The 27,390-nt window shown below is 39.6% G+C and overlaps 1 protein-coding gene across 6 annotated transcripts in view; it reads left to right on the forward strand.

Annotated features, from left to right (window-relative positions):
- trps1 (trichorhinophalangeal syndrome I) overlaps positions 1-27,390 on the forward strand; it is a 118,413-nt gene that overhangs the window by 63,336 nt on the left and 27,687 nt on the right. For all 6 annotated transcript variants that reach the window (XM_044171382.1, XM_044171384.1, XM_044171380.1 and 3 more), the window contains one exon: positions 5,231-6,041. In XM_044171382.1, coding sequence (XP_044027317.1) covers positions 5,231-6,041 — 811 coding nt within the window. The remainder of the gene's footprint in view (positions 1-5,230; positions 6,042-27,390) is intronic.

Below are 27,390 nucleotides of genomic sequence, written 5' to 3' on the forward strand. Positions count from 1 at the left end.
AAAACATACTTATAAATATTATATTCCATTTCTGCCAATAGCTCCTCCTAAATGTTACACACTGGACCTTTAAAGAGTCAAAAATCCAACTTTATTGTAAGACCATCACATTTCAGCTTATGGCCTTCTTTCTGGCTTGTAATTTGTTGTGTAATGACCCTCCTGAAGGCCACAAGCAGAAACGCAGTGATCTCACAATGAAGATGTTCTTCATAGTACAAGTGTTGCTGGGCACTTTAAGACTATTTCCCCACCCAGAAGTAGGTAAAGTTGTGCCAGAAATTCCAACTCTGTGGTGAGCTTCATTGACATCTACTTACTGTATGTCCAGATACATATTAGCTCAGTTTTTTCTTGCAGTTTTTCGGTCACTGGAACTCATCATTCATTTTGCCCATTTAAGTCTGTGATTTATGACATTGCCTATTGTCTGGGCGAGAATTATGTAAGTTTCAAATACTGGCAGTTTGAAAGTGATCGAGAGATGAAGGTATGCCTTTCAATTCCTCTTGCACTACAATATCAGCACCTGCTGAGGACTTAATCTAATCTTGGAATCAACTCTGAAAATGTGGGAATCTGGTTTTGTTGACAACCTTTAGAAAAGATTTAAACAAGTGGCCTTTGCACCACTACCTTTTTAAGCTATCGCTGTACACTGTACAATATGTTGCCATATTATGAATCTACCACAAGTACAAGGCCTATACAATAGTACTCCACTGATTTAGCATTGTACTCCTACATTAATGTTGATGGACCAATGGACCATTCTCCTTCCTTGTCTAAACCGGGTGCCTACATTACCCACAATGCAACTCACCCGCCTACAGTTCAGTCAGGGATTTCTGGTGTGTTATAATAGTAGCGGAAAATTTTGTCTCGAGCTGCAAGCAGAGATGAGGAGGGGCTACAGAGGTCTGGTAAGCTCACTTCAACTCCACACCCCTAGATTTCTTTAATTTTCAAATTTGTAGTTTTCAGTGTCCCCGAACCAACGCAATTTGATTTCTGTGCAACTCCCTCTGGAGTCAAAAAAGGCTTTATACAACTTTTTTAACACGTGCAGTACTACTCCCAAACACATGTAAACAGACATTGATGTGTAAAATAAGTGGAGTTCCCCTATAATTATAACTACTACTAGTATTTTTACTGACTATCCCTCCTGGAGCAGCTTTCTCCAAAGAGGATCAGCCTGTCAATATAGAACCAAAGACTTACTAACAGAGTTTGTGTTAAGTTCTGATTTTGCTTGCACATGCAAATAACTATGTACAGTATGTGCATGTGTATACTTGGTAAATAAGCCATAAGCTCAGTTTCACATGCATCTTAAAAGCCTGGAGAGGTCAGACTAGACTCAACAGCCAATTTGTTGCCTACACAAACACACACATAAACACACACACACACGTGTGTTCACTGGGCTTTCAGTGACAGAGCCAGCAAATGATAGAGAAAGCTAAGTTAGGGTGGGAAAGAAAGAGAGGGGTGGTGTGGGAACGTTGGGGCTGAAGACAGAGAGACTGAGATAGAAACACAGAACTGAGGATAGTTGAAATCTTTTTGTAAGTATTGATCTAGATTGCTGATCTGGATTGCCTCTTGATATATGCTCACAAACAAACTCACATACACCAAGTTACTTTTTCTTGTTTTCTTGCACACACACACACACACATAAAATTACAGTGACAGAGCCATCTTTTCTGCTACGAATCAATGAAAGATTAGAAAGTCTGATTAATTTCAGGGTGAGAGCAGAGAGGAGAAGAGGGAGAGAAAGAGAGAAGAGAAAAAGGGATGGAGTGACAGAAAGAAAGAAAAAGTAAAGAAGAAAGAAGAGATGATGTATGAGAGAAGAAGAATGAAAGGCAAAGAAATGGAGGAGAGAAACTGAGAGAAAGGCAGAGAGGAAAGTGGAGAGAAGAGTAAGAGAGGGTGACAAAGCGAGAGAGCGAAAGAGAGTGTGGAGGGGATTTAACAGTCCACTCACGTCTTTAACAAAATCTAAGCTCTGAATCGCTGAGCTCAAATCAAATAAAACTGAAATAAAGCCAGAGAGTTTCACACCACCACTAAAATCAACCAAACCTTAAAGGATTCCAAGGCCAAGTTTTAGAAAACAAAATTCAGGATTTAATTATAGGGTGCTCAGAACAAAGGGTCATGGTGTTCAGGGGAAAAAAGTTACCAGCTGAAACAGACTAATCAATCTCCCTTATAACTTCTACACCGAAACACTCTCACTGAGGTTCTGGCATTTGTAGGCACAGACATACACCAACAAGAGCTTACTAACTAACAAATGCCTTTGTTGTGATAGCTGAGAATGTGCATTATGTAATTACAATGCCAGTATTTTTTGGCTTCAAAATAAGATGCAAAATGTGTGTTTTCATGCACAAACAAACCGGCAAACATTTTATTACACATACTAAACATATGTATAAAGCTTATTCTCAAACGTTTGGTATTGCAGAAATACTGCCACATTCTGACTGGTGAGTATGAGTGTGTGTATGTCTGTAGACAGGTGTGTAATGACCTCAGAGCATGTAGGGGTCTTGACCCTAGACTTTTGGGTAAGACTTGGTTGATGTAGACCTGTTAGACACTGAACTGAAAGTGTATATAAGCTAGCACACATGTTTGGGATGTGTAGGCTCTTTTCTAACATATCAAATGCATTTAAATTGGCTTTCTTAGAACCAGTCGCAGATTAAAAGTCTCATCCACATGGGGGAAACAAACCCAATTTGAAGCTGCAATGGGCTATATTAACAAGTTATATGTGTGTGTCCATAGATTACATAGTTCAGTTCTGCATAGAGAGACCTTTCTTGGACCATTTTTCTCTAGTTCATTAGTTTACTTTCTCAAAAGATCTTTTAAAATGCTTTCTCTTTCTTTATAAATAAATACCTCCAAGAAATAATAAAATAAAATAGCTTCAATACTAAATGTAATGTCCTCTTTCATATTTTCCATGGGGAAAATGTTATTCAATGTATGTGAGACAGATGTAGCTGCTGACAGTGTTCAAGTTAAAGGTGAATTAGATCAGTACATGTGTAGAACGAATTATATAAACTTAATTTATCATGAATGTTTGTGTTTGTGTGTGTGTGTGTGTGTGTGTGTGTGTGAGAGAGAGAGAGAGAGAGAGAGAGAGAGAGAGAGAGAGAGAGAGTAAGTAAATGAGTCAGTGAGTGCACTGGTCCATGTGTGCATACATGCATGTGTGGTGTGTATGGTGATGACAAACAGAGAGACCACTGTGCCTTTGTTCAGCATCTGGAGACATTTAAGTCCATTAGGTACAAGGTGTACTTTACTCACACACACATTTTCGCAAATTTCGACAAATACCTTGATCATTTTGATCTGCTCGAGATGCTGTTTAAAGCCCCAACTTGAATCTGTCATTACCCAGGGCATTTATTTTCTTCATCAGCTAATAAAGGGCAACAGGTAGACAAAGCCACATAATATATACAGAGAAAGCGAGGCAGAGAAAAAGTGAGGAAGACAGAGAAGAGGCACAAATCTGCACTGCATTTATTTTAACTGTATGTATTTTATTTGTTTGGACCTACATGTTCACCTACCATTTCACTCTGTTTCAATCGTGCAAAAAGCATATCAGATCTCAGGCAGATATGTTTATTTAGGTATATTTGCTTAGAAGTTATATTTTTGGATCTATCCTTAATATTTGTTTGGGTGTTCATCTGTGTATATGCTGCTCAACGTTTTGTATGTATACCATAGTTTTTTCCTGTATGGAGAATTGTTATTGCAGGTTCCCAAGCAGAATCCACAGGCATGAGAGATGCTAGAACAGAAACACGACAATTTGATAGTTCTTGGATGTTTTCAATTAAATATTTTGCATGTTTATATTCCACTATTATAAAACACTCCCATTGCAGTTTGGCAGTAATGAAAAATCTCTAGTGAGAAAAACTGTAGTGAAAACAACAGCAATGCCGAGCACATTGCAACTTTAGGATGAGATGTGAATGAAATAAGTGAAAAGATGTTCATCCTATTTTGAGTCAAAGTTGCACACTTGACTTAATTGCAAACAAGATTTATCAGCAAACTAATATGCATGTCAGGTCTTTTTTTTTTAAATAATTAAGAAGGACAGGTCTGAATTGTTATCCTGTTATTTGTTTTCAAGAGGAAAGGCTTGTTTACCATTAAAGTCTACTTTCCAGCATAATCGAACATTACAACTGTCAAATGATTAGATTATCTCAGTACAGACAAAAAGATTCATATTTGTATATTCATTTATGTATATTTTGATCGCTGCTAGTTAATATTTTTCCTATATACCTAAATATAAAGCAGCTGCCCATAGTGGGCCAAGAGCCACCGCAAGCAGGAGTCCAAGTCCATGGTAAAGATGGTCTATTGATTTTGCTCGTTGGCCCGCACAAGAAGCACCAAAACTGAGCCAGGAAAACCCCTGATGTTGTATATTGTATATATTGCTGGTCATTCTGGGTCTTGCCAAAAGGAAATGAAGGTGGTTTGTTGATGGGTGATTCATTTCTTGTCAATCAGATTAATTTACATTCCCCACAGTTTTCCTAATTCATCGTGATTTAGTGGAACACTGAGTCACTTTTTGGCCACAGGCTCAGTGAAACTCTACCTGAGTGGTTGGAGGAAATCAGGCAAGGACAAGTGCACTTTAAATGTAGTAAGTTCAGGGAGTGGGCTTTCTTTAAAATATGATCAGTGAAAAACTTTTTTTTTGTAAATACATGTCATATACAGCCCAATAAAGGCTATTAGAAATGATTGTTTTTTACATTTTAAATAGATGGAATTTGAGATTAATTGACTCTAGTCTCAAAATGAAAACAAAACCAGGTACTTAAACCTTAATTCTTATGTTCAGTCTCATTAGTGTTACTGTTCTGACTTCAGTGTGACTCACTGTCACATTGAAGGTAACCCTTAATGACAAAATCTATTTTTCAAGAGGTCATGTTGGGGTGCAACAGTATTGTCCAGACATGGTCTGACAAACCTAAGACCACACTATTTATGTACGTATATGTTTAAGCAGTATTATTCTATGATTGAGCTTGCCAGTCCTGATTCAAAATGAAAGTAAACATTTATACTTATTATATTTGAATTCATCATTTTATTAATTAAAGTTTATTTGTGGATAATTCACTCACTGCTATTTTTTTCTCTGCAGGCGTGTCCACGCATGTTGCCGTTGTCGACGCTGTGACTTCACAGCTCCTGATTCGTCAGCCCTCCTCGACCATTTTAACTCCGCCCACTGTCATGAATCCTCTCCCTCATTAAGCTCATTGACAACGACCTCCTTAGCCACCTCACTGATGACCTCACTGACGCCTTCGTTAACACTCTCAGCCAATGGCTGCTCAGCTCCCTCTACCTTAGCCATTAAAGAAGAAAGTAAGGGGGATCTTCGGCTCCTCTACTCCCTTGCACCGCCTGAGGGACGGTTGGCAGAAGGAGGCAGAGAAGCGGCAGGTGGGGTGGTAAAAAGTGAGGGAGGTGAGGAGAAAGAAAGAGAGCGGGAGAAAGGCTGGGTTCTTGGAGAGACAAGAGGACTAGGAGAAAGAGGAAGTGAGCAGGCCCATGGTTTACTCTGGGTGCCCAAGGAGCGAAAGGGACCTGAAAGAGGAGTAGAACGAGGAACAGGAGGTGGGAGCCCCTCTCGTTTCTCCTCCCCCCTCTCATTGTCATTTGTTTCAGCCAATCATGAGGCCTCGCAGCAGAAAAGAGGCGTGGCTTCACCTAGCATGGTTTACCTGGGAGACACAAAGTCGTTTTTGGGAGATACCAAGCCGTTTTTGGGAGATGCCAAGCTGTACGGAGGAGGACGGCCAGGAGGAGCCACTGCAGGTGGAGGTGGAGGGGAGAAACAGATCCAGATGCCCCCTCAGCAGTACACAGGAGGAGGAGGGAGTGGAGGTGGAGGAGGACAGGAGACGAAAGGAGGAGCTGCTAAAGAGGAGTCCCAGTCCCTGCTACGGGTAAGGTGGAACATGTGCACACCCTCCTACTCCTCTCATTCTCTATATTTCTCTGTTTCACATTCACCTCATTCTCTCATTTAGCCTAATCTTCCTTCTTTGTCTCACTTACAACCTCTCTGAATTAAGGCCTTTGTAGCTAGATCTCTATAGCCGGATCCTACCTGCTGAGAGCATTAGTTGTCAAAGTGCTTCTATTAATATGCCTTCATCTTCGTTTCCTTAGAATCAGATGTGAGGATTAGACCTCATGCAGAGAGCAGCTACAATGAAATCTGTAATTCTTCTATCATATGTAGAGTACTTATGCAGATTAATGTTGGCTAAAAAAGTGTGTATGAGTGTCCCCACATGCTTGTGTATTTTCATATCTCTGTGAGCTTTTGTCCATGTGTGTATGTTTCCATGACATAATTTCTTTTCCCATAAGTTGTATTAATCTTTTTTTAAATGAAATTTTAACTCACAACACTGAGAAACTTGCCTGTTACTATGGCAACCAGGCAGCAGACTGACAGTTCCCATGGTTACCACCTGTCAGTCAGTTCCCTCATCATTCCCACAATGCTTTTCACTTCACAGTGATGTCATGGACTGGCAGGAACAAACTGGTTTGCCAGCGCCGCAGAGCTTATTGGCTATGATCACATTAGATCAGAATAGACTGAACTGTGTGCGTGCGTGTGTGTGTGTGTGGTGTCAGGGCACTGACATGGGTCTATGTAAGTGGTATTATTGAGTGTGAGAGTGGTGTTTGTGGTGTGTGTATGCACATATCAGTATGTGAGTTGAGTGTATGACTTCTTTGTACAAGTTGTGGGTCGGTCTATTGCATGTGTGTGTGTATATGTGTGCGTATGTGTGTGAGGTGTTGGCAGTAACTTGGCAGACTGGGCAGGGTGGGGCAGCAAGAGGTTTACTCATTATCGTGGGTGGGGCAGTGTGTGAGAGAGAGAGACAGACAGACAGACAGAGAGAGGGAGAGTGCATGCGTGAGAGAGAAAGGGATAAAAACTGGCAAAGATAGGGAGAGTCAGATGGAGATAAAAGTGCTGAGCAAAAAAAGTTAACCCCTTAACATGCAGTTTTCCCCTTTGGATACCCTTAAAGAAAAAACTAACTCCCTCTAAAATCTCAAATTGTAATTTTTACATTTCTGTTTGTGTACGTATGTCACATACGAGTTATACCATGTGAATTAGTGAGCTTTAGAGCGTTGGTAGGCTTTTTTAATTCATTTTGGACAGAGCCAGGCTAGCTGTTTCCCACTGCTTCCCGTCTTTATGCTAAGCTAAGCTAACAGTGTACTGACTCTAGCTCCGTACTTAACGGAGAGCCTTAGGGAGTTAATGTGTTCAGTAAAAGAGAAGAAGACAAGAAAGTTTGTGAGTGTTGGAAGGGGAGAAGAATAAACAGGAAGAGAGAGAGAGGGAAGAGACAAACAATTTAACTATTTATTAGAGGAGATACTGAACATGACTGATTATTTTAATAACTTCATAAGATATGGCCTTTGCTGCTATCTTTCTCCCTCTCCCTCCTCTCACTACACAATATTTATTCTCAGTTTCCATGGCATGCACTGACACGTCTAACACACACACAAATATAACACACACACATGCACACAGGCGGCGGTTGACTCATCACTGGGCAGGGTAAGGGAGGGGCACTAATGCAAAGGATCATCTGAAATAGCTTAGTACACACACACACACGCACACACGCACACATACACACACATATATTAAACACTTAAGGACACGCAGAGATGCTTAGTTCAATTTAAATGCAGCCTTTGACGCAACAGGGCAGAGTCTGAATTATAAAAGGTGAATCCGCCCAAAATACTAATTGACTCGTTGTAAATGGCAAGTGAGAAATAGTGAGGGAGAGCTAGAAGTAGAGGATGGAGGGAGGGTTGAAGGAAGAGGAGGGGGAAGAACAATGATGGAAGGATTCAGGGAGTGGGTTAAAAGGGAGGAAGCAAAGGATTAAAAAGAGACAAAAGCAGAAACAAATGGCCATATTTCATCTAAACACGTGTGTGTGTGTGTGTGTGTGTGTGTGTGTTTTCTTTATGTGCCTGTGTGTGCGGTTCCGCACTTGTGTGTGTTTGTTTCCCTCATCACTTCTTTCTATTCTCCCCTGCATCGATCTGGCTCTCCCCTTTTCTTTTCATTATTTTTCTTTCATTTCCCTTCTTTTCCTCAAAGGACAACTCACCTGATACACGGGGATTGATACACACCTCACACATACAAAAGTTTCAGGCGTGCACACAAACACCCGCACGGGTGTGCACACACACACATACACATCAAATCGGAGTTGTTAGTATTCTGATGTGGGAGGCTTTTTGCTTTGTAGAGAGAAGAGAATATTTTCTTTCGAAAGGCCTGATCTATAATTGCTGCACAGTGTTGAGACATTGCCCCGTTATTGGCTTTGTTTTTATAGTGATTTATTACATTGAAGTCATTTTCTCAGTCGGAAATTTTATTTTCTGACTTTTTGACTGACTGTATGAGGCAAGGATAGAACGCGTATGAGGTTTAGAGATGAAATTAAAGTAAAAGCTTGGTTGACGTTTTAGTTTATAAATGGAATGAGACAGACCTTGAGTAATGGTGGTTTTTCGACTTAAGCAGGGCTGAGAAAGGTCCGCCTTTGAGCCAAACATATGTGAACACATGTGAATATACCCAAACATATTTGAATCGACCCAAAGTTTAGATCACATAATAAATTCCAGACTGTGTTTTCAAAGGGAATTCCATCTCAAGGACAGCAGAGAGGAGTAGATAAATGGACGCAAGCAGGGAGAGGAAGATATTGTGGATGTGACCTTACAAACACAATATAACTGTGTTCATCTTTTGTGGTCATAATGCAATACTGAAATGTGAACCTTCTGGGGTTCAATTCCATCTGAGTCGAGAGACAGAGAAAATAGCGAGACGAACTGAGGAAGATAAACGTGAATGTGTGCTTTCAGCAGATCAGAGAAGAGTTTCATTAATGTTTCTCTCGTTTACATTTCTGCCCGACGGAGCTAATTATGTTTAAAAGACACGCACACACACACAGACACACACACAGCTGTATTTCCATAAAGTTCTCATTACTTTGCGTTCTATTTCCCTTCTTCCCTCTTTCCTTGCGTAAATTCATGCGCGTCAGTGTACATGTGCATCTGTGTGTCCTTTCCACTGCTTGTGTACTTAATTCTGTGCGATGGGTCTGCATTTGCATTCTGTTTGCCTGTGTGCGTGAGTGTATGCGTGTGTTTTGTAAGGAAATTAAAGTATGAATTGAACTTATTTTCCGTGCTGATAATTTAACATCACTTTATATCTGCTACAGGAAATTATGGAGCTTATGCTCAAGTCAGTGTGTGTGTGTCACTGTGTTTGTGTGCTTAATGCTTTTTTAAAGACAAAAAAGGAAAAAATGTTAGTGATTTAAATAAATTGTGTTCCTTAACTGATCTGCTATGTTATCTGAATGTTGTCTTTCTAGTTCCTGGCCCTTTGCACTCCCACTATAAACTCATTAAAACAAACCACTTCAAATTGCCTTTAATGTATAAATGTGTTTTCTACAGTTTCTTTTGTAGGCTTTATATTCCTTTGTTACTTTTTGATTTAAAAAGTTGATGGAAAAGTTGTTCAGGTGGCAAGAAAGAACTGATAAACTTTTGATAAAAATCGTATGTCTAACTTATCTTACTCACTGATCAGCTTATATTATCACAGATATATTGCTATCGTCATATCATCATTGAGAGTCCTTTTGACACTTTTCTTCTTTTCTTTATTTGCTGATGTAGAAGATTTGGCTTAGTGTGACAATACAGGCAACCACTGATGTGCCAGTAAGCCGTATATGCTACTGACTCCTCCTTCAATTCCAGCTACTACCAGCTAACAATTGACTTCTCCAGCAGCCATTAAACATCAATACGAGCAGTACGGTTGTGAGCAATCTGAGCTCAAAGGTGCATTTTCATAGACGACGATGCTCTGCTGAAGACTGTACATCCTATATACAGTCCCTTATGGAAAACGTGAAAAGTGCTGTCTTTATTCTTTCTAGTTGCTGAGGTGCAGTTTGTGTGCGTGTGTGTCGGAAAAATGGAAGACATCCCTCTCTCTCTTCCTCTCTACATACACACACACACACACTCACATAGTTGTCTGTTCTGGGTCGTTCAGTTTGTTTGTGTAGCAGTCACATTTCCCATCAGGACACAGACTCAAATAAACACAGCCATGCTGGAAAAAGAAAAAAATAGTATGAGTGTATGTGTGTGTGGTAGCATGTGTGTGTGTGTGTGTGTGTGTGTGGTAATGTACCTACTGTATAAAATCCAGGCTGTGTTTAGTGTAACAGAAACATAATCAGACAACCTGTTTGCTGTAATTTTGACCTGTGTGTGTTTGTGTGTCTGTCTGTGGAAATTCTGGTGGATAAGCTTGTGTGTGAGTGTGAGTGTGAGTGTGAGTGTGAGTGTGTGTGTGTGTGTAACAGTTATGACCCGTGTGTGGCTTTACGCTGTGTGACAGTCCACAGCAGTCTCATTGTCTGCTAGGAATATTACATTTGGCTTGAAAAACAAATTACACCATTTTAACCACATTTAGACCCATTTTGGCTATTCCACACATGCCACGCGTACACACATATTACAACTGACAACATGCGTAGTGGGTAGGTGACAGCTTGGCATTTCTGGCTCACACTAATCAAGAAATAGCTTATTTGCTTGACTATATCTTGGCTCATGTTTGGATGTTAATCCTCTTTTCAAGTGTGCTTTGAATTCTCTGATTGACAGGTTCCGACAGGATGGAAAAAGCATGAAAAGTCAAATGTTCCTTCTTAACCTGCTTGGGAAATCTGACTTTTTACCACATCAGTCCATTTCTGAAAGTGTAAAGTCAGTCATCAGTCATAGAAAAGTACACTAAATTGACTTTAAAATCCCAGGATTTGGCAGTGTGGTTTTTCTTTGGGTTACTTTTTGGCAGCAGGGTGGTGTTGTGATTAGTCAGATGTCCCTCAACTGAAAGCTCAGGCTCAATCCCCTGTGTCCTTGAGTAAGACATTGAATCCCTATTTGCTCCAGGGCTGCTGCTGGGTAGCTGACCCTGCAGTCTGACCTTCCTGTAGAGGGGAGGCAGCAAGACGAGGAATTACTCCTTCTGGGATCAGTGGAGTTTTAAAAGAGACTTTCCTGTGATTGTCTAAAATTTACTGGCACTCACAGAATTGTCCTATTTATGACAAACCGCACCAATCTGGCGCCAAAGTAGGAAAAACCATTAAAAGTTTTCAGATAGTTTTTGCACCAGCCTCTAGATTAAGTATGATTATACAAGTATCTTGATCTGAAATGCATTTACACAAAAACAGAACCAACCTACTTAATTTTTTTCTGGATGATGTAGTAGTTTATATCTCATAATATCATGTAATATGATATAATTATTTTGACTTGAGCCTAACATGCTGTCTATTCAGATATCTTCTCTTTCCAATGAGAATTCCATTGGTTCAGACACATGTCGCTTACACACACAGCATTTTCATTGGTTTAGCTGGGCGCCCATGACACAGATGTTCCACCCTCCCTGCCAGTGAACCAACCAGGTGTTTTTCATCATGTCGACATGGCAACGGTAAAACACAGTGGTTATTTTAGCTCCTAGCTGTAATTTAGACGTTTACATCAATTACTGTTACAATCAACTTACACACACACTACTGAAAGTGTGTGTATGCGTGTGTGCATATGTGTGTTCTTTTTATATTTCTCTGTGTTTTTCTGCCGTGGCTTGCACATCCAGTCCCTCAGCCCTAGTATGTTTCTTTTTGGTTTCTTTCTCTCTTTTTGTGTAAGGTGGGAGCAATTCACCACAGGCTATATGTGTGTGTGCACATGTGCAGCGCGCATGCAGACGTGCATATGCGTGTGTGTTCACACATGGAACCAATATTGAGGCCAGATGATCATTTAGCTACAACAAGACCTCTACACGCAACGCTAGCCAGCCACACACACACACACACACACTGACACACACACACAGAAACACATTGGGTAAACCATTCTGGCAGCACTTGTGTAATTAGGAAGCTGATTGGTTAGATTAAATGTCCATCTGACCCCTGACCAATAGTTAATTTGAAAACCCTCCTTGCCTTCCCCTTTCCTCTGTCTCCTGGCTCGTCTCTCTTTTCCTTCCCTCATCTCTTCCTTTAATCTGAGGTTCTTTCACACAATCAGGCCTTTTGCCTTAGTAATAGTGACTGAATTTGACAAACGAGAGAAAAGAGGTAGGAGAAAATGATGGTGAATAATTTATGTAAACCTGCTTCCAGCAAATGACTGAAAGTAAATTGACAAATGACTATAAATGACTTTTTTCTGTTTTTATCAATCAGTGTATCCAGGCCATATATTGTAAAAATGTCCTGCTTAGCAGAAACACGTAATGAAGAACAATGTACATCTGTTTAACATATCAGTTAAAAGAGTTTCTTTCCTTTTCTTGTATTTTCTTCCCCTTTCTTTTTTGTCCTTGTGTTTATTCCTTTCTGTACATTTGGCCTTGTTCACAGATATGCGTAGTTAAGGAAAAGCGCTTTTGATCTTGCATTTCAGTGGAAGCATGCGACCCGTACCATTAAGGTTGGCGGGGGAATTGTGCCACAGCATGCAAGGTAAAAAAAAAAAAAAAAAAATTTAACTTCTAAGGAGGCGCAGTGCAGATTACCTGTCAAACCACAACAGCAAAACAATGAGTGATAAGATGCCCAGTTAATCCAATCTGCATTCCCACCCACATTTTCTCCTCCCTTGTGACACATCTAGTGTGTCTTGCATTTTGGCCAAGTTTGAGTATGGAAGCTGGAAATCATCATCACAGCAGCACACCTCCTTTACTGCAGCAAGAAAATAGCTTTAGTAAAGAATCTAAAGGTGCAGTACCCATATTCACGTTCACATCACAAAGGAACACACACACTTGTACCCACACACACTCTCAAACACACACAGTGTATGCACGTACGCACACATGCTCGACTAGTCATGTTGACACTTTAATCCACTTCACTTTAGGACATCTAGTCACACCTTGCTTTGGTGTGTGAGAGAGAGAGACAGAGAAAGAGGGTGAGAAAGTGTGTGTGTGTGTGTGTGTGTTTGTGAGCGATCAATGCCATGGCAACCTTGGCGGCCCAAGGCCCTCTTGGAAAGGTATCAATACAGCTCTGGGCACGTGCGCGTGCAGCAGACTGTGCCATCCCAGTGTGTGTGTGTGTGTGTGTTTGTGTGCGTGTGGATGCACGTGTGAATGGAATGTAGAGTGGAGATTTTCACTTTTAACTCCTCTCAGTGGAAACACACATCCACCTTCAAACTTAGAATACACTACACACACTCACAGTGCCGTGCATACTTGATATGGGGTTAAAGCGCGAGAAGGGTATATCAGTTTTCTCTCTCTTCCTCTGTCTGTCTTTCCCTTAACTCCTCCCTTTCTCTCTGACTGCCTCCCCCTCTGTGTCCCCTGTGAGGTCTTCACTCATTAGGAATTCTTCACTAGTGTGTGCATGTGTGTGTGTCTCTGTGCGAGTGTGTTTATGAATTCTACTCCACTGGCATGATGCATCTTGTATACCCAATTTCCCTTAAGACCATTTTTCTTTTGTTCTCTCTCTCTCTCTGTATCTGGCTGTACAACACAACAGGACCCGACACAACTCAGCACAGCTTCAACTGTTCAAGACTTGTTTGCTCTCAGAGTTTATATCGACTTCTATTGTGTTCCTCTGTTCCTGTGGTCCTGTGTAGCTCAGTGGACAGAGCCAAAGCCAAAGACATTATAGTCCGGCTGTGCTGTGAGAGCCTTGTTTTTGTTCTCTCTTAGGCTAAGAAACTTTGATGAGAGCCGTAGAGAGACTGAGTTTGCTCAAGTTGCATTTTGGGCTCCATGCCACTGCAGATGAGACAAAAATGTAGGGCTTTACTTTTAAACATTGTGTATGCACAAAATGAAGCCTGAAGGATGCAGGTTTTAATGCGAAAGTTGGGATTCATAAAAACAAAATAACACAGTTCACAACAACAATTCTGTGGAAACTGTGACCAATGTGCAGAAACTTTTTGGAGACTGTGAGAATTGGTGATGCTGATGGAATGCAAATAACTAACATAAAGCCATATGAGCCTCCTTAATTTCACTCTGTATCAAATTGCACAGCTTTCTAATAATTATACCTTGTATATTGTCAAATGTGAAATCCAGGCCTGAACACTGCTTTTTGTTCATTTCAGAAGACACTACTGATTTAAGACAGTACAGTAGTGATACAGTGGTTAATGAATATGCAGTTGTCATAAAGTAAACCACATAAATCAAATGACATGTCAGTATCATGCAGTGACCAAAAAGGTGAGAAAACAGTCAATGAATGCACTGATTCACAGATACGAGATTGACTTTATTCACAGTCTGACAGCAGAAATAACCAAATAAACTAACAATTGACCTGTAATGCCAGTATGATACCCCCTGTTGATATGTTGTTGCTGTAGTACTGTGGAACAGTATATGCAAAGTTCTGATTATGTAACAGTTCAGAAATAGTTTTACATTTTAAAATATTTGTATTTACATAAGCCTGTATTTTGGGCTGTGAGACGTTAAAGTAGGTCTGTCGCGATAATTACGTTATCGACTTATTGTATGATATATGGACATGACCTTGATCATTTTTGCCGACCTTCATATAGCCCATTGTATTTACATGCGTGTTTGTTTACATAAGAATATCACCAACATTTTAGCCAACATGATGCCAGAATAAACAGCAGGGTTTTCCCTACTATTATAAGACTTGGGGCGCAGCGCTTAAGCATTTTTTCACAGCACCTAAGCTGAATGAACAGGAAAAACTATGCTTAGACACCTTTTTCTGTCATTTCTGGTCGCAGTGCTTCTGTCCTCGCGTTGTCTGATCTCTGTGTAGAGTTTCACCGTGGGCAGAGCTCAGGCAGCTCCTCAACACACACACACATACAGTGTTGCCAACTTCGCGACTTTCTCTCTAGATTTAGCAACTTTTCAGACCCTCCTAGCGACTTTATTTCTAAATAGCAACTAGTGACAAATTTAGCAACCTATTCAGACCATCATAAAGGCGAGAAATATATTAAAATATATTATATTGTAATTCATTCCCATGCATGCTGCTCTTAGTAATTGCAGTCTCTGCTCTTCTGCCAACAGCGCTGAGGGTCTCGTCTCTCCCTATCCTCTTGCACAGTGTTGCTTTTACTTGGAAAAAGGAATGGAGAGGGGATTATATTGAGAGAGAGAAAAAACTTGAGTACCATTTGATGTTAAACTTCAGTTTAATAATTGCCTAATTTGTGTATGTGTGTTTGCATGATGTGTGTGTACTGTTTCTTGTGCTGTTACTTGAAGGTGCGTCATTGCTGCAGATGTTTGGCTTCTGAAGTTGTACAGACAGATACACACACACACACAGTCTGACACAAACATTCACACAGTCAGGTCCCCTAGTCCCATCTATCCTGTTCCTTAATAGACCAGGTGCAGCCAAACAATGGGTGTGTGCATGCTTGCTCCTGTGGGTGTGTGTCTGTGTGTGTGTGTGTGTGTGTGTTGCTCTGAACTACTGCTGTGCTCACATGTCTTTAAGCATTTTTTGTCAAGTTGTCTGTATGATTTTGCTGCATGAACATCTAACGACTAGATATAACTTATAAAAGGAGATCTCACAAAGCACACACACATTCACTTACACAATCTCTATTGAGTCTGGCTGTATCTGTAGTCTATGTTTGTTTCCCATTAGAGGGATGCATAGCAACTGGCTTCATGTGTACTCGTACCAGATCAACACAATTACAACACTGTTATCTCCTCTCTTCTCAAAAATGTTGGAACCATGATCCATCTTTCCAACTGTAACAGGATATTCTTCCGTTTTTTTAAGCCAAGTCTGATAGGATCCACTTCCAGTCCTACATTTATTCCTGCATTTTGGGTTCAGGTCACTGAGATAACCAAACCCATTTAAGAGAGAAAATCCTCTCGGAAAGTGGATCCATGTTATTCCTTTGATCTAACACAGCTCACTGAGTAAGAACAACTCTCTCTCTCAAAGCCACAGACCTGAGAGTCACAGCTTTAATGTGTGATGCTACCAAGAGACTTGTGAACTACGCTGACAATAAATAGGATTCTGACAGAAAAATGGTAGTGGAATAGCTTAATGTCTTTCATCTCTTGATGAAAGAAAGTCTACTTGATCTTAAAGGCTAGTTCTGGTTTATTATTAATACTTGGATCTTATTTAGGTTTGGTCACCATTTCTATTAATAATACTAACATTGTACCAGCTCACCAGGTTAGAATGTGGCAGCATTGTTAAAAAGAAGTCTTAACAGGTCAAGAAACATGAGCAGTCAGACGATTCTACAAACTTTAAACAAAGCTCCAGGTTAGCCAAACCTACTGTATACTCAAACTGCCTGTTTTAAGCATCAATCAAAGTTTATAGACCTTCGGGTTCAACTTTGACCTATCTTAATTGCTGAAGGTGCCGTTTTCCTGTACAATGAGGGTTTATTGACAACATTTCAGGTACACTCACTTTCAGTTTTACCTTTAAATAAAGTATCTGGCTTAATTGTTAACTGTATGATTGTCTGACTGCTCATGTTTGTTGCCCTGGATTTTTTTTTTTGCAATGTTGCAATGTTCTCAGATCTCAGCAATTACTTGAGTGCAGAGTACATAACTGATAGAAATGATAGCCAAACCTAAGACAGAAGGTCATACTAAACTGGAATTTGTTGTGTGTTTTACCAAAACGCAGTCTTGTTCTTCACTGCCTTTGTTGGTGCATCGCTACATTTGTTAGCACATCACCACCACCAACTGTCAATCAGTGGAATGGTGCAAAATCAATAAAAAAAACCGGGATACTTGTAAAAACATTGTTTTTTCGCTACTAGTGGTCAAAAACTCCACATGGCACCTTTAATCACTGATTGCAGTTACATTGTGGTTCTAAGTTGGACTTTGACATTAACAGCAAATATGACAATGCTACATAGTAAACTGTTTGACTTAATGAGTTAATGTGTTTGATGGTGTATACAGTTAAACGTTACATTCAACCACACATATGAATAAATATGAAGCTTGCAAACGCACACACACCTTGCAAACAGATGAACATATGTTAAAGATCACCATTATTTAAAGCCCCCTATTTGCAGATCAACCAGGAAACAAGTGTTACATTACCTCAAGACCACCGAGAGAGTGAGCGGTAGACAGAGGAAGAGAGAGAGAGTGAAAAGACAGCACCAAAGAGATGAGAGTAAGAGTCAGAGAGACAGAAAGAGGAGGCGGAGACAACAAAGACAGGAAGATGAGAGAGAAGATGCAGGGAGAATGAGTAGAGAGAAATAAAGGCAGACAGAGAGAGAAAGGGGAGCAGCTGCCAAGCTCTGAGTGGGGTTAAGCATCACCACAAGTACAACCTAATAAGGTCTGAAAGTGTGTGCGCACACACACACACACACACACACACACACACACACACACGTACACACAGACTTGGCCAGTGTTCAAAATCAGTGTTTCTGCAGTAAGCAACAGTACACAGTAACTCACATCTGCCTCCATTGCCTCCAAAGCTGAATTCTGTTGATGCATACTGTTGAAGTCTTGTGGAGGAGTTTTCCTGACCTTACACTACATGATATTTGAACCCATTTCAGTTGTAGACTCATTTCCAAGTCTAGTAGAATCAATCTGTCAGAGCTGTCTTACTAGCCTTTTTTCCATTTTGCTGTTCTGACAAAATAAAACACATTTAATATTACCATAAGTCTTTAGTCTTATGTGTAAAAGCAGTTTACACTCCAATTACTACTAGACATCAGTGTGTCTATTTTGTGTCTGTCGAAATGTGTGACCTACAACATCTGAAAGAGTGAAAATGGTTATGACTCCATTCAGATTCTACCCAAAGTCACACACTGATGGTCACAGGATGTGTTGCAACATCAGCATGTATCCTGTTTGCTGTTTTTTGCCATGTTAGCCTGTTATCTACCAAGCTACACTTGAGTTGGAGATTGCGATCTCTCCCCCTCTCTGCCTATAGTGTGTGTGGTCTGTTGTCTATATTGTGTATAGTGTTTCTCCAGACTGTAAATCTATAGTTATATTCATATGTCTTTCTTCTCCCCTGTTTTTGAATTTCTTAGTAAGAGAACAGGGTATCAATCTGAAAAGTGTCATTTATAATTATATAAATATAGTGTGTGCATTTCTAGGACATAAAATTATGTCTTATGTTATTAAATGTGAGCATCAGATTACATGTCCTCCAATATATGTTAGACGTTAGTTGAGTTAGTCAATTGAAACGACTTAGGAATAAGACTAAATGAGCACTAATTTCTCCTGTTTGTGATGGTCATTCCATACATACTCTACATCAAAACGTATTTGGGAGTATGTTTTCTATGTGTTGTTTTTACCTATTAATGTCCCAGACAGGTGCCGATTAGAGCATGTCTGTCCACACTGTGTCTACACTGAGTCACAGAAAAGTATTTAAGAGACAGCGTCATGCAGTTTTACAGCTTACTTGACATCATCTTGATTGTTTTTCTGCAGTAGACCTTTGCCAAATGATTGTGGTTAAGGTGCAGTACCTTCACAAATATTGTAAATCAACTTTTGTAAATTGTCTTTTGAATAAAGTTATAGACAGACCATACAATCTGAGTGCATGCTTTAGTCATCTACTGAAATATAGTAACTGCCCCAGAACTGGAGACTTGAGTAGAGTGAGAAGAATATGAATCTCTGTTACTAAGTTCCCCAAATCCCCTATTCAGTACTTCCAATCTGTTTAAACATTATTAAGCCCCAGCAGCATTTTACACCTGTTACACTTAAGTTGAAACCTATACTGTACCTGCTCTATAATCAGGTACAAATCACATTCTCTGGTCTGAGCAATAAGTAGTGATCTAATTTTGAGGCCAAATGCAAGAGAAAAACTCTTAGTGATTCGCTATTATTAGGCAGTTCTTAATCTCTTTTAAACTCTTTAATGTTGTAATGTGCAAGGTTTAGGTTACACTTCCACCACCTCTGTGTTTGTTTGTTTTTGTGATCATACATTATGATTGACCAAAGGATTAGAAGGTTTTGGACATGATCCATATCTGTGATTTCCACCATTAGATGATTAGTATTTTTAGCTAAAGTAGTATGATGAGTTCATGAGCTGATGAGAAGGTCTGACACACAGGACTTCCATGTTTCCATGTTATTCTAGCATCCATGTGCTGTATTTCTTGGACAGACAACTCTTCAAGACAACTATAAAACAAATATGAACGTCACGGAGGCTGCAGCATTGCAAATTGGACAGCAACAATCCTGTGAAAGGTCTAAACAAACTGAGCAAATCAACCATTCCTAGCTAAATAATAGCTGTTGAGTCCCTAGCAAGCTCTAAGTGAGGAATGAATGTTGACACTGCTGCCTGCAACGCAGCCCTCCTAAGTAACCTAAGAAGCCAAAATGAAAATCGTCAACTCCCACAGTATTCAGACAATAAAAATTAAATCACACACACACACACACACACACACACACACACACACACGCACATAAACCAAAGTAGACAACTCCTGCTCCGTCTTTCTCTCCCTGAGGCAAGGAAAAAGCAAAGGAGCCTTGCAAAACAAAATGAATAATGGGAGGATGGAGAGATAGGGGATAATTTTGTGACGACGACCCCAGTGGTTATCACTTTCTCTCACTGAGTGGCTACTCTCTCTATTTCCCCTTCTCTGCTGAAGAGAGATTAAAATCTGATGGGAGATTGCAAAGACATGTTGCACTCCTGTTCTGACACACACACGCACACACACATGCATAGAGACGGTAACATTAGCTCTTGTCTGGCTGGGAGCTCTTGATGTAAAACACATGTTCCTGCCTCGGCAGTGTGTGCCGGTGTGTCTACGGTTGTTTAAACCAACTTTATCGCTCCATCAGTTCACAGACAAGGAACGATTCATTCAGAGAGAGAGAGAGAGAGAGAGGGGAGGAGTGATGGGGGGAGAAGTGTGTGTTTGGGAGACAGTGATTGACAGAATTTCCATATTTCTCCCTTCAGTATTAATCAAACCTTTGGAATGTCAAACACACTCATATACAGGCTATGGATTATCCCAAAAATCCACAGTGTCGTACAAACACGATACCTTTTTTTGTTCCTTTTAATGATAGATGACATTGGCTCCTATGTGTAGTAAATGATTGACAATGTTGACTATAATTGTGAAGACTCATAAATGCACATCTTTCAGTGGTTCCATAATTTGCAGCCAAAAGTGATTCTACAGATAGTATAAGTAGTAAGTATAAATCTGTTCTTATTTTTTGGATCAGCTCATTCAAAATCTGTCCTAGGCCTATATATCAGCCAATATTAGCCTATTGCAGATATATTGGTATCGGCATCACAAGAAATAGACAAGAACTTGCAATACTAGCTTTAAGGTAATTTTGAAATAGTGTCTCCATTACATAGGTAGCACTGACAAGTATGTATCCAGTATGTATCTTGTACACTATAAAAAAATAAATAATAAAAAACAAGTCTAAGGGTTCCATATCAAGATTGTTTATGGTTAACAGTTAACAAAAGAAACAAAACTTAATTTGCTCATTGTTTCATCACAGTTACAACTGTAGCAGAAATAAATAACCATCCAACATTCAACAGATGATGTGCTCATGTGCTCTTGAATTTATCATCTCCTTTTCCACCTCAGCATGTCTCTTTGTTTATTCCTTGATTATGATCGGCGTCACACAACAGTACATACGAAGAACAAAGAATTTGTTGATGTTAACTCGTGTCTGAAAATTGCAGTTCACAGTTCAGTTCTTTAAATGTGGTGGGAACACAAACAGGATTGCGCGAAGGGGACTTTGTTTAGTTCCTGAGTTAAGTTCCTGTGACTCATTAGTACCTGGAACTATACAGTCAAAACGGCCGAGAAGCTGATTCATGTTGCCTAAATTTTAACTGTAGAACAGATCTGAAAAAGAACAGCAGCACCAACTCAATGTCTGCTTTTGGTTAACCACCAACATGGGTTTAGTCTAGTAGAAAAATTAAAATACAGGTGACTTCGAAGTGTACACATATTTTACTCTCTCTGCTCTGTGTTGCATCAGACTTCAAATTATCCCATTCTGTTCCTAACAGCATTAAAAAGAAAGAAAGAAATAACAGACGGCTACTTACTTGAAAGGTATAATCCATCAAAAAAGAATCAGCAAATAAATGTATGAAGTACTTTCTTTCTGGCTTGTGTTTATGTGGTGCCCTAAGTTTAGTTCTATTTTTATTCTCTGCAATTTGACAATAGTGTGGTACTGAAGCACTGGATCAGAACAGTAGTCACATTTTAACTAAATTGCAGAGTGCTGTGAAATTAAAGCAACGAAACACACATGTCGATAACATTTTGTTCAGCCAATTGATAGGATGGTCAACCACAGCGAGTAAAATACAGAAAACAAATAGATTTGCTTGATAAAGGTTTCTTCTTGCCGCCAGTCGTTCTAGCAGACTGAACTCATCTACATTTAGATTCACCGGCCAATGTGTGTGGTCATCCGTGCCTTTGAGTTAGCGTGTGTGTGTGAGTGAGCTTTATTGACCAGCAGATGAAGGCTGTGTGTGTGATGAGAAGCAGGCAACCAGATGGACTTATGGGAAATAAAAAACCTTTTATTTATTTATACGATTTGATTAAATGGCATTTGTTTCTGTCTCTTGGTGTGTATGTGTGTCCATGTGTGGTAATGCGTGTGTGTGGGTGTGTGTGTGTGTCCGTGTATGTGTGTGTGTGTGTGTGCCTTCTATTTAATGACAAATAGAATAGAGGGATCAGAGCAATCAGGTTTGAATGATTACTATGGGAACGAGGGAGAGAGACTGATAGGGAGGGAGAGAAAGGGAAGGTAAAAAGTCAGATTACAGAATTCTACTAATTCTTACACATAAGCACAATACAGAAATCATTGCTTCTGTTTGTTGATCTCTTTCTCTCTTTCATCCTCTCCTTTTCTGTGTTCTTACAGTCTTTCAATTTATTCATCTCCATGAGATGGATACCAGTTTTTCCACATTTCTTTCTATTTTTCTTCCCTCTTTCTGCCTCCTCTCCCCTGTTGCCCCATCTTCTTTTTTTCGCTCTCCTTCCTATCAATTTCTTTTTCTGCGTCAGTGCTTCTGTAACAATGCCATTAATTGCAGCTGTTTTTTTTTAAAAAAGCTTTTACAATATTGCCCCTGGATATTTTAATATCTTCTGTTAATACCTATTCATATGATCATCAACTTGTTTAGTTTTTAAGAGATCAGATGCATACAAATGACATATATATACATATCATGGTCATTAGGGCATGTAGCTAACAATTATTTTTGTTATTGATTGATTTATTGATTATTTTATTGATTATTGGTTTTGTCTACAAAAATTTAAAAGAAATGCCCATCATAGTTTCCCACAGCCCCCAAGGTGATGTCTTAAATTTACTTGTTTTATCCAACCAACTAGGGCGTGGAAGGGAAAACTGTGTTGCCGTGTGTTAAAAAAATGCCCATCACAATTTTCTAAAGCCCAGTGTAACATTTTCAAATGTAATGTTTTGTCCGACCGACTGTCCAAAACCCCCGAAATAATTTACCATAATTTACAACCAAGAAAAGCAGAGAATTCTTACATATGAGAACCTGGGCCCATCAAATATTTTTGCTTGAAAAATTACCTAAATGATTAACTGATTATCAAAACAGTTGTCAATTAATTTTCTGTCGATCAGCTAATCAGTTAATAGACTAATTGCTGCAGCTGTACAACCAACAGCTCAAAATCTAAAGCTATTTAAAGGTACAATGTGTAATTCCTGGCCACATGTTTCAAACAAATAGGGGGCAGCATTTCACCTCCCCCTCCCCCTCTCCGCATCGAATCAATGGTGCACTATCAGTGCTCAGTTAGTTAACAAACTATGTAACTAGTAAGCTGTTATTGTTAGACTGACAACAACGATTTCACACCCAGTCTACCCAGTCAGAGACAGTGAAGATCAAGTGATGGCAGGAGACAAAGTAGAGGTAGTGGAGAAACGAGAGTTCAAGGAGCGAGAGGGAGAACAGCTAGTTTTAAGCTAAAACTCTGGCCATATCTTACACATTGTACCTTTAATCTTCAATGATATAACAAAGAGAAAAGATGCAAATCCTCACATTGATAAATGATAAATAACTTACAATTGATCAATAATTAAATTTGTGGCGGGTTAATTTTCTGCCGATTTAACTCGAAGCATTTAATTGTCTTGTCGACTACTTGTTTCAGCTCTAATGGTCATCATCAGTGATCATAATACATATAAGTACTTATTGCAGTGCTTCCTCACCTATGGTCAGATTTATTTTAAACAGCTGTCAAGTGCAAAAGTCTGGCTGAAAGACACTTTAAATCACGATGTTACGATGGTTGAGGGCTCAGTGCCATCAGCGATGGACGATGGCATCGTTCATTGGTCCAACCCTACTCCAATGGTTACCATCCATTCTTGCCAGTTCATAAATGTTTGGTGTACATTAACTCCAGGTTGGGATAACTGAGAGGTTTTTTATGCACCTTCCTCATTAGTCTGAGTGTGGCAGTAACTGAAATGGCTTTTTCTAGAAAGTGAAAAATGTATAGTCATCTTGTAGAGATTTAATTCCAAAATAAACATTGCTATTTTCATTGGTGAGGCATGACAAACATTGACAAACTGGTTTATCTAACAGCTGTCTGCAAGATTATATTTTGGTAATAAACTAATGTATTGTTTTGTATTTTTCCCATTTTATCTTAAACATAAACATGTTTAAATGTTGTGTAATTTGTTTTGGCTCTATGTCTCATGGCCTGCCTTGTGTGTCCTATTTCTAGATTTAATTTGCTACAGCAGAAGCTATAACACAAACTGCATGTCCAATAGATGACAATTTTTGCATTTATTATTTCAAAAACATTAGTATGAGCAGAAACTACCAGCAAATGCTTTTGCAACTCAACTAGAAACTTTGCACAAGAGTTTAAGTCAGTGTGGTCCTTTTAGTGTAACAAAATATAACAAAAACACAGTGATGATCAAAATAAAGAAACAGTAAAACCCCAAAAGAATTAGGTCAGTCGTATTTTTTGTGGGATTTTTAGAAAAAGGCTGTGGTATTCTTTTGTCTTGGTTGATTTTTCTCATTAAGATAATTTGAGGTTGGATGCTTTTCTATTAAAGTTTTTTGGATCATAACTCAAATGATTTAGAATTGTGGCTCCCCAGAGGAGCTGAATGTAACTGCCTTAGCCTGCCAGTATACTCTGTGTGTGTGTGTGTGTGTGTGTGTGTGTGTGTGTGTGTGTGTGTGTGTGTGTGTGTGTGTGTGTGTGTGCAGTACCGTTCATGTGTAATGGCTGTAGCTTACAGAGGATGTAGTGTGTGACTGCACAATGTGTATCTGTCTACTGTACACCAACTAACAACCTGCAGCTTGCTAGACACACTCAGTTTGGCTAAAGTGTGATCTGTGTGTGTGTGTGTGTGTGTGTGTGTGTGTGTGTGTGTGTGTGTGTGTGTGTGTGTGTGTGTGTGTGTGTGTGTGTGTGTGTGTGTGCGTGCGCGAGAAAGAACGAACGAGAGACAAGCAGTGTCTACATATGTTCCAGCACAGATTCCAACCTCATAAATCACTTCAACTGGTGTTCAACAGTCAATCTCTGTCTCTCTCTCTCCTGCTCTCTTACCCTCTCTCTCTCTCTCTCTCTCTCTCTCTCTCTCTCTCTCTCTCTCTCTCTTCATCTCTCTCTCTCTCAGTAGAAACATGCTGTTCTTCCTCTGCCAACAGGGAGATTTGTGTTCTGTGTCTCTGTCGTATAGGATTAGAGACGAGACAGAGGGAACAGAAGGAAGGAGAGAGAGGGGGAAGTAGATAGAAAGGGGTAAAACACAGAGAGGGAGGAAAGATTTTTGCCTTTTTCTTGGCAGTATGTGAGTGTTTGCTCTCTCTTTTGGCCATCTCTCTTCTTCGACATCATCTCCGTACTTCTAGCTTACTCTGCTTGTGTGTCTGTGTGTGTGTGTGTCTTTATCTGTGCCTGTGTGTCCTGATGTTATCCAGATGTGCAGCTACAGTGGGCTGTAAAACTCAGAGTTATTGTCATAACATTGTTGTTCACTGTGTGTGTGTGTCTATGGGAGAATGGGTTGGTTAGTGGGTGTGTGTACATGTGTTGCTTCCTGTCTTCGTCCTAACACTTTATTACCAAGCTGGTGGAGAGCCAACACATGGACGCACACTCACTCTACACACATGCACATACTGTATGAGCAAACACACGAGCCAGTTTTCTGCAGTGTAATTTGTCTCATCATATATTTACAGGCTCTTTACTCCATCTGTGTCCAGGATGTCCATCTCCTGGTGTATTTGCTCATCTGTGTTGGTAGATTTAAGATAACTGGCAGGGATTTGGAATCAATAGCCCACTGTCTTTTGTATCATGGCTCTGTCAGAGAGGGAAGATACAGCATGTGCCATATAGGGCTGAGCAATTAACCATTTTTATATAAAAATGTGAAAGATTTTGAAATTGCAAAAGCCACAATTATAAGATTGTGGCCACAATTATATAATTGTAATTATAAGTTATAAGTTATATAACTATAAACTTAGATATATATAAGCTATAAGCTTAGACTGTTGATTTCACCGGCCATAATGACAACTGTCCTTGGTAAATTTACTTGCAGAATGTTAATTCTAGTGCCATATGAACAAAGCAACGTATACTTTACAAAATAACTGGTTGCACAAAATTCATACAAAATGCTGATTTTAAACAATAAGTAAGTTAAATGATAACCCCTTAATGTTTGTTAATTTCATACCGCAGTCAAGCGTCTTGTTTTTCTCAAGTTTTTATATCATGCCTGCTGATATCTACATACAGTCAGCACATCTAGAGTTAATTTTCTTACGTTCAGAATAAGCCTTTTGCTGCCTGCATTCATGTTCAGTATGAAAAAAAAAGTGTAATGACTAATAATCACCATCACATGAAGCCTTAATGTGGTTTTGTTTCAGTTTCAGAGTTTTTTTTCTTTCCACAACACCCCACTCTGCTTACTGTCAATCACCTGACACCCGCAGGAAGAAATGGAAAGTCTCTGCCAGGAAATAATCCCTCAAAAATGTGTTGCCTTACTAACTTAGGTTTGTCACCTTGAAGGCTGTAATTTTAAAAGAACGATAAAGTCACGCACACATACACAAATCAGAGAGAGTCACTTTGATATTATTTCGTCCTGTCACACATTTAAGTCAAGAAAATTGTCCTTGTGTAATGCCCTAAACTGTGTGGGAGGAGGTGGCTCTTCATCTATAACCACATCTCCAAATGAAGTTTTGAACCACTAGAGGGAGCGACGAGCTGTGGCTTCCTACACAAATATATAACTAATATCCCATGTTTACAAAATTGCGCGTACTGTGTGGGCAGAGAGAAAGCGAGAGGAACTCGGGTAATGTAAGATGTAACCTGTGTCATCAGTATGTGTGATGACAGACGGCCTGTATTTTTTTATCTTTTTTATCCCCCCCACCCTTTTACTGATGCAGTCTGTCCATTCTGTTCTGCATAATACACTCATGACACCATAAAGTCCAACTGCCCAACTGTTTTGGATTTCAGCTGCAGTAAAAACATATTTTGGGGTGTCGTTACATTTAGTTATTTCTGTGGCACAGCTACTGTTGGAAATGATCAGTATCTCTCCTCCACTCCCTTCTGTTTACTCCTCTCCAACCTGGAGTGTCTCTATTTTTATTTGTTTTCTCGCTGTGAAGAGATGAGAGAAAAGATATAGCAGGAGATAAAATAATGAAAAGAGAACTAAAAAAAAAAAGGACAAAGACAATCTGAGCCATGGACTCCGACCATAAGCATCTCCCCCTCTCTGTGTCTTTCTCTCTTTCTCCGAATGTTTATCTCTATCTTTAATGTTCTTCCCCTCCCTCTCTCTAACCCCCATCTACCTCGATCACTCTCTGTCTCATCCCATCCCTCTCTCCCTTTTTCTTTGTTTCTCTCAGTAATGACTAGGTGCTAACTATCACAAGTGAGTAC

This window comes from Siniperca chuatsi, linkage group LG17 (assembly GCF_020085105.1).
Source record: "Siniperca chuatsi isolate FFG_IHB_CAS linkage group LG17, ASM2008510v1, whole genome shotgun sequence".
NCBI classification, from domain to species: Eukaryota; Metazoa; Chordata; class Actinopteri; order Centrarchiformes; family Sinipercidae; genus Siniperca; species Siniperca chuatsi.